The 9,266-nt window shown below is 30.3% G+C and overlaps 1 protein-coding gene across 1 annotated transcript; it reads right to left on the reverse strand.

Moving 5' to 3' along the window:
- On the reverse strand, window positions 1–4,515 carry LOC140875979 (uncharacterized). The gene is made up of 6 exons (XM_073279814.1): window positions 4,356–4,515; window positions 3,873–3,984; window positions 2,911–2,958; window positions 2,383–2,491; window positions 591–825; window positions 1–326 (listed from the first exon to the last, which is right to left on the reverse strand). Exons 1-6 carry the CDS (start codon window positions 4,428–4,430, stop codon window positions 150–152), a joined length of 756 nt encoding a protein of 251 aa, XP_073135915.1. The 5' UTR covers window positions 4,431–4,515; the 3' UTR covers window positions 1–149.
- Window positions 4,516–9,266: the final 4,751 nt, after the last annotated feature.

Here is a 9,266-nt window from a genome sequence, read left to right on the forward strand (position 1 = left end):
GAGGGCGCAAAAACCCAGGATATATGCCCATTGGCCATAATGTGTGTACAAGCTACATGAAACATAAAAGTCGAACCGACTTTAGGTTGAAGTCGATACCACATCATTATAGATAGAACTGCACGATGGTTGAAATAAAAATTTAGAGTTCAAACATCTGAATCTTCTTGATGACGCCTTCTGCGCCTGCGACGAGCGCGCCTTTCTCTGAGACTCGATCTTCCAGATGATGTGCTCGACGTTTTAGGAGGGATGTTTTCTGCACATCCGGGGAGCCCAAATACAAAATCAAACGGACTCTGCGAAGCATCAGCGGTATCGTTCGCCTACAAATGGATGCAACACAAGATAAAAAGTCATCATGGAGGAATGAAACTTTCTTATTTCCTTTTTGTTTCCAAATCAATGAATAAATCATGTCTTAGATTGGTAGGATGCCAACCGGAAAACCGGAGTACCTTAACATTATTTATATCAACAGGAAAAGAAAAAAAAAAAAAAAAAAAGAAGCAAAAATCACGAGGTGCTAGCTATATTCCATTGTGTTGTTTTCGATTTCGAAATTATGTAATTCCAGCATATATACTCACATAAACTTCCTCAGACTCTACGGTGGTCTTCTTGTTATCGTTCTTGCTCGAATCAGTGTTTGTCTCATCATATGATGTATTCTGAAAATGAGTAGTGGAATCTCCAAAAAAGTATCGACTCTGCCACCTGGTTTTCGGCTTGTCTACTGATGAATCTTCGTAAACTTCTTCCAAGTAAAAATGCTTCGAGAGACGTCGAAGTACCCACGGATCATTGCCATACCTCTTCAGCATTCTATAGTAATAGCAAAGGAAAATAGATTAGCAAATATAGACTGCCCCTCAAATCTCAACTCCAAAAGAGAAGAGAACATCAGAAAACTTGAGTTTTCCATTTCTCATTTAGTCAACAAGAGTAAATCACCCTAGCTCTTAAGAAATTGGACATAGTTCTAACTCACCCCAAAAGCTAGTTCAAGAAGAGAGGTTTGCCCAATCCTACATAGTAAACTCCGAGGATATTTACCGAACCAATTTGGGTCAAACTAACACACCAACACTAGCAACTTAAGGCCATTTCCAACTCATTAAGCTATCTTGGTGTAACACTTACTTCAAGATAGTGTAATTCCTACAACAAATACAAAACTCATCTCCAACCCATTCACTCTAAACTCTACACTCAAAAGAATTTTTTTATTATTTTATTCACAACAACTAATTTATTCCACCAAATATTTTTAAACACAATAATTAAATATCATTAATATCTAAAATAATAATTTTTATATAAATATTCATTAGAAATATTAACGAATTAAAAATTTTAACTACATATATTTTAAGAATTATTTTAAAATATTTAATTTTATTTATTTTAATATTTAAACTTATTATTTATTTTATAAACACAATAGTTTATATATTTATTATTATTTTATTAATTAATATAGTATTATAAAAGAATAACTAAGTGATGTAACTATCAATAAACAATTTTTTTTAAAAAAACATTATACATTTATTGAAAATATAATCTGATTATTGAAATTTTAAATCAAAATATCCTAAAATTCAACAAATAGATTATAATTTAAAGATATAAAAATTTAAAAAAGAAAAAAGATAAGAAAACAACGACCAGAATCTATTACAAAAGACAAAGGAAAAAAAAAAATTTAAAAAGAAAAGCTTAACGCTATTGCTACAATGTTTGGTGCAACACTGTAGCATTCCTCCAATATAGTGCTAAATACAGCGCTCGATTGGAGGAATGAATCCAATTTTTACACCAAATTGGTGTTGGGTTGGAGAAGCCCTTAACAAAAAAGAAATTGCCTATCAACTACTAGAGTTATTAAAAATCAAAGAATAAATTCTTGAATCAGATTTGATATTACTACAATTACAATATATATTTAATATGATTTGATTTGATCGTGATTTAGTGCATTAGGAAAGGTTTCTACTATGATAATTCCAATATATTGTTACCTGTATAACAGATGATGAATGTAATCTGAACTAAGAGTTGAATAATAATTTTCACCTCTAGGAATAATGTTGTAGATGTAGGCATTCATTACCAAATTATGCAAATCTTATGTTGTCTCGCATTCTCTTTTTGCAATATTTTTAATGTTGACAATTCAACAAGTAAACTCTCCAAGGATTTGCAATATGACGTCAAATAATGCGAAAAATACTAGCAAACATGGTACCTGTAGTCTTGGATATAAAAACTTGGCGACAAATCATTTAAGCTACTCTAGTGGCAGTGACATAAATACGTACACAAAATCAGACCAAAAAAGAGTTGCAAAAATTTAAGGCTTCAGTAAGAATTTTTTACATGTTTGCCAACTGTATCTGTATCCGACTACCTTCCATCGAAAGAAAACGGTCAGTCCATGATTCAAGAGACCTACCAAAGTTCCACAAGGTGCAAACAAAAGAAGCCCCTACAAGTACATCAATAAATAGATCTCTTATTATAGCTTCTAAAAGAAATGCAGATTTATATTAAATCTGATATTATCTATCGCGTAGTGCAAGGTATATAGTCAGCTCACAACTCCATATTTTTTATAGTCAGCTCACAACTCCATATTTTGATTTCAAGCAATTTTAAATATTTCTTCCACATCGGATTGCTAGCTCATAACACAGCATGAATTCATTCCATTATTTTTTAAAGCAATCTTTCTCACAGTAGTTGTTATGAAGATTATGATGAAATCATGAAACTTAGTAGTCAACACAGTTTAATTCAATTAAATATTTATTTACAGAAGGATTAAACAAGTAAGAAACGAAGATAGATACACAAATAAAGAGTCTAAGAATATAGAAGACATGAAAAAGGTATAAAATTGCTTACCAAGTGAAAGGCTAGCACGGACTAAAATATTTAGCCTCCTCGGGGTAACTGGAAACAATAAAGAAAACTAATGCGATTAGACCCTAAGAAGAACCAGAGATCTTATCAGATAACTCAATTAAATAAGTTTTAATAAAGCCATCAGCCATTCGACACCACACAATACAATTAGCATTTTCATTATTAACACATGATTGGATTATTAAATAGAATGCATGCATAGCCTTCTTCCCTGCGTCTATTAAATGAATACCAACTGTAAATCAGTGGTGCAGAAGGTACACCATTTGTATCTCTATCTACAACACCCTTACCTCTTTCGAAGCACTGGTATGTAACAGTTAAATAGAGAAATCTTGATGCAATTTTACCAATTATGGAAGGCATCAATAACAGTTTATACAATGCAATTCAGCAGATACAAAATTACTTAGGACCAAATTGTTGTTGAAATGCGTCACTATCGCTCTTTACTTTGGCACAAACCAATCAAGTTATTGTGAATTACATTAGTGTTATAACATCAGAAACCAAATGTAAAGAAAAATATTAGTGGATTGATTCTTCACATTCCCTCCCAGCTCATTTAGAATAAGCAATAGGACAAAATACTCTTAATACTAGCAGTTGTTTTCAACACAACTGAAAATACTGTGCGAGCCAACATCCTTGCGAATATGGCATGCGTACACAACACAAGCCACAAATACACAACGGATTATTTCATGATAGATTGATCCTTGCCTCTCTCATATGCACTGCTAACCTATATACCTCTATGAGAGTGACTACGAAAATAAAATCTTACCACTTAATCCAATCTACATAGGCCTATATATATATATGCATCTCCCAAGACACATTTCCATTTAAATGGACGCTCTGTTTTGTACATAAAGTTCTAAACTTCACAAATGTTATCTGAATTATTCAATAGCCAAAATGATCATCCAAACACGTACCTAGCATGGAAACAGTAGCACCACCGATACAACCAATCATCGAGTTTCTCAGAGTCTGAGATTGCCAAGACATCATTAAATTTGCTTCTTTAAGTGTTATTTGCTCCTGCTTCTTTATATCACAACCAGCCAAAAAATAATAAACAATCAAACTAAAACTAACAGAAATCAAATAGCTGTCAAAATACGAAAAAGTCGCAATTCCATCACCAATAATTCTTCTTCTTTTTTAGTAAATCCGGTCCCCGACACAACCGAGCATTTGTACGTACATAGTGTTCAGAACCGATCGATTTCTAAATACCATCTAATTAAGTGATCGATAAAACTGAAAACCAAAACCCCATCTTCCAATATCCAACAGTTAATCTTAAAATGCCTATGATTCCCCAATAAAACCTACATTTTCGAGGACAAAAAAAAAAAAAAAAACTGCAGCAACAATTCGAAAAGTAAAAAATACGAAGAGGAACAAAGAAATACCTTTTTTGAGACAAGTAGTGCGTAAAGATCGACAATAGCTGAACCCATTTTCGCTTGGCTGAGAAGAGTAAGCATTCTCGAAAGATTTTGAAATCGAATCAGAATGCTCACTTAGAGCAATACCTTCTTTTCCCTTGAAAAACCCCAAAACTGTATTGTTAGGTACCGTTTGGTAATCTATTAACACAAACTCATTAACGTGTATTTTCGTCATATTATTTATATATTTATTAATTATTAATTTTATATCAATTAAATTATTAATAATTTAACTTACATTAATCAAATTATTAAACTTAAATTACTTTATTATTCCTTATAAATAATATTATTTATATTTTATTTAATATTAAAAAGGTAAAATAGTCATTTAATATTTTTTTATAAAATTTAATCAATTAAATCAAATAAAATATAATATATCAATCAAATTTAATACTATATTTACTATTATTATTTATTTATTTATTATTACATTATATTACTTGTCTATATATTATTAATCATTTCCTTTAACCAAACGATACCCTTTGTCCTATATTACAGCAATACCTTTTCTTTTTTTCTTTTCAAGAATCGGATTTTGATGTTGAGAAAAATTTTAAATTAGTTTTTATGATCAAATAATATATGAAAAAATAGGGCAAATATTAGGAAAAAACTAGTTTTATTCTGTTTATTTCTCTAAGGAAACATACTCAAATTTGCGGATGAGTAATCCAATTTATTATTTTATTGTGTATATAACATTTTCATTGAAAGTGTTGCATTTATGGACGTCTAACATACATTGTCCTATATTATTTCCTAAAAGATAAATTATATTTATAATGTTATATACGGAGGTTTTAATTTATTGATGTCACGTTGCTACTTTATATTTTTTTTATGAATGAAGACTTAAATATGTATACTTATTTTAAAATTTTAATTTTTTATTTCAGATTTTAATAAAGTTTTTGATTTTACGAATCTAGTGATAAGAACTAAAGAGTGATTTGCTCAAATGTGTTACTCAATTAGTTTTCAAATGCGGAAAAAAATGGTGCAACATGCCACGATTTGACTGATGGAAGAAATAATTGGATCCTAGGAGTTATGTTGTTCGGTGTAATAATATGATAAAATAATCGAAACACCTTGTTAGATGATTTAAAATATTTGATTTGTATAAATAAAATATAAATATTCTGTTCAACGAGACCAAAATAAACCATTAGATATAGAGATAAGACAAAGCTCTTCTTGACAACGAGGATTGAATTTTCCCGACTAGATTACTTGTTTCTTTAGGGATAATTCTCTTTGCGAGACTATTGATAAATATTTATTTGTAATACAGGTCGATCCAATTCATATATAAAATAAAAAATAATATTTTAGCCCAAATAAAAAATTTGTATTTTGTTTACGAAATGAAGTGGTGAAAAGATTTTGGGGAAATCGCATATATTACCCATGTGTAATCTCAAGTTTGTTGATAACCCTTATGAAAGTTTTTAAAGCTAATAACCCTCTTTGATTCTAGATATATATGCATCATACACACCATTTTCAGTTAAAAGTAACGAAAAAAATGACGAAAATACAGTGTAGTATAAAATAAAAATATTAATATCAAATATGGTCGTGTTGAAATTTGTGAGCTTGTCGACGCTTGTACTTGGAAATAGTTTCTTGATGTCTGCTTTCAATACACTTGTCACCTAGTTAGCTTTAAGGCATAATTTGGATTCTCGGTAACAAGTGTATTGAAGTTGGTTGGCTAAGTTAATTAGAATAAGATGAGATTGAATTTATTTTTCTGGCAATGATAGCTCATAAGCACGGCTGGATTTTGTCAAATGTTTGCCGTAAGCAACGGAATGCATCCCAAGTTGAAATGTTTTGATGTCAATTCTTCTTTGCATTTCTTACCTAATTAAGATTATGGCTACATTTGAACGATCTATCTCAATAAAATTAAAGCCATTACCGTCTTATGGCTAAATTTAAGGTTCTGGATTATCTATGAAGTATAAAGAACAGTTTTTAGGCATTAGCATAAGAAAATGATCAGTCTATTGTCATTCTGTTTTTGGTGCTTTTGTTGTGAGATCTGTTCATTCATTCAGGAAAAAGGGATCGAAGTATATGAGAAGACTTTACCAGATGGGAAAACTAAGCAGGCATTCTTCTTTGATCCTGATGGTAGTACTGTTTCCTTCACTACTAAACATAAATGATCATAGAATGAGCAATTTGTCAAACTATGGACTAAATGTTTGTTGTATATTTGTTCTCTGTGACGCAACAACTAAGCAATACTTGGTTCGATGGACAGGAGTTAACATTAGTTTTATGCGCAGGCAATGGACTGGAGATATCTAGCCAGTGTCCGGAACTGTAATTCGAACCTTTCATCTTGGCAACTGATGGTAAATATATGTACTTCTATAGCAGTAAATAAATTAGAAAGAGAGAGAGAGAGTGTTCTGAGTGAAGCTACGCAACGTCTTGAAGGGGTTCGTTCATTTGTGGATAAAATAAAATGTCAAATTGCATTCTCTTGAAGCTAATGCTATGCACAACATTTTGGGTATAATACCAACTTCTGAAACTACATGAAAATGTTTGAATACTAACATCTTCAATGTGAGATTTCGTGAATGTCACATTTGGAATTATTTTTTTTAGGAAACTATAGCAAATAAACCCATTATGTTGGTTAACAACTGGGATGTTGTATATTTAAACATGTTATTAGTATAATTTAATTGACAAATAGAAAATATGTAATACATTAGGGAATTTGTCGACACTTTATAGATTATTTTTTTACAAATTAAACTCTATAAATAAGTGCTTAGATTATTAACAATTTTTTGAAGTGTAAATAAATAATATTTCTTTGTTTTAAAATGGCATTTCCTATAGTTGCTTTCATTTCACCAAGCCGAGGCCTACACGATAAAGCCATGCAACTTCCCAATTACCATTCGCTAAAGTACATTATCATGATGTTCTGCAATTTTTAAAAACAATAGGAGTTTTGATAATGCGAACGATAAGTCTTAAGTTGATGTGAATTGTTACAAAAAGTTATAAAATCAAAGTCTGTAGTGGAATACGTATACAAACATAAGTTTGTGAGCAGGAGAAAGATTGTCTTTGAATTTTCATAAACAAACTTGTGGCTGTTTACTTTTTTTTTCATTTATTTATTATTGTTGTTTCGGTAGATATTGTTGAAACATTTTACACGTTCTATATAATACCGAAATGTTGCATAAAAGTATTTGATAAAATTATTCGATCAAATTGTTTTTATTGTTTCACTTTGAGTTCTTTTTAAATAATATTCAAAATATTTAATAAGTTTCTTAAGAATTATGTTGAATGTTTTTTGTTCGATTTGAAAATCAAACTTGATATAATCTCTTGACGTTTAGTTTATATTTTAACATTTCAAAAATGAGTTATTTGTAGTTTTTCTTCTAAACAAAAATATTTTAAGTGTTTATTAACTATTTCATTAGACACATTTCCTATCCTAAAACATATTTAAAATCAAAAAAAATTAAGATTTTCAATTTTTAGCAACCCGGTTGTGAGTCGAGTGGGGTTAGCCCATTTAGGTCGAACCATCAAGTGTATAATGTATTAACTAAAATGTTGTGAAATGAAGTAATATAAAACATTATAATAAAAGAATTACTGAAATTAAAAAAATTGTGATAAAATACTTACCTTGAATATGTTTTAATTTAAATGAAACTATATTTCAATTTACTGATCAAATCTAATGAAAATATTAGAGATTGAATTCTTGAACATTTTTTAACAAAATACACAAACAAAAATAACAACAAACCATATATATTAGTGATAAATTTATTGCTTATGAGAAATATGACAAAATCTAATGAATGCGATTGCACCTTCATGATTCATTTTTTCTTATGAGAAATATGACAAAAGATCGTGCGGAAATAATACTTGTAATAAAATACGAAAAGTGAAAATATAGCTTGAAAAGTAAGAAATAATAGATTTAATAAATATTCATTAAATGTCAAAAATAACGGTTAGGATCGCTTTAGAGTATAGAGGGGTGGTGAATACACTCAAAAACGGTTTAGTGAGATGGGATTGAATTCGATCGGTTTAGTGATGGCATTCTAAGCTTATCTTGGTGTCTAATGTAATTTGACGACAAACAATGTATGTGCGAAAATATGTCAAATTACAGATTTGAACACTTACTATGAATCAGTTTATGCAAGGTAAAGAGAATAGGTAAACTGAAAAAGACACAAGCAGATGTTTATGGATGTTCAGAGATTTCAAATACTCCTATGTCACCCCTTCTTTCACAGCTCGAAAGGATATCACTAGAAGACTTTGAATTGTACAAGCAATTTGCAAAACTCCGATTCGGTTTAGGACTTAAACACTCCCTAAAAAAGAACTCCTAGTATTACTACTCAGTTTCAGTCCTAGACTGATAAGGTAACAATGATGAATACAACTCGATTTCTTTGGCACGAGATTGATCCTTCAATGATCAGAATAACACTCAGGCGTAGTGTTTCGAGTTCGTTGATCGATACTTAAACTTTGAGATTTTAAATAAGCAATGTGATCAGAAATTCCAATGTCCAAGAGAGCTGCTTTGATCGATCAGGATCCCTATTTATACTCTTGGATGTTAACGGTCATAAATTCAAATTGTATCTTCAGATAGAATTTCGAATTATTCCCGTTGTATTTGTCATTTTCAAGAATAAATTCTGAAGCCGACATTTCCCTTTGCATCGCGGCACTACCTTCTGCAGAATATGTCAGAATACAGAAATCTTATCCAAAAGCGGTATGGTAGTAAACTGATGAGGATAGACTGATGGAGTCAGTTTAGTGAGAGTAAACTGA

The sequence above is a fragment of the Henckelia pumila genome, chromosome 1, assembly GCF_033568475.1.
Source record: "Henckelia pumila isolate YLH828 chromosome 1, ASM3356847v2, whole genome shotgun sequence".
In the NCBI taxonomy this organism is placed as follows: domain Eukaryota; kingdom Viridiplantae; phylum Streptophyta; class Magnoliopsida; order Lamiales; family Gesneriaceae; genus Henckelia; species Henckelia pumila.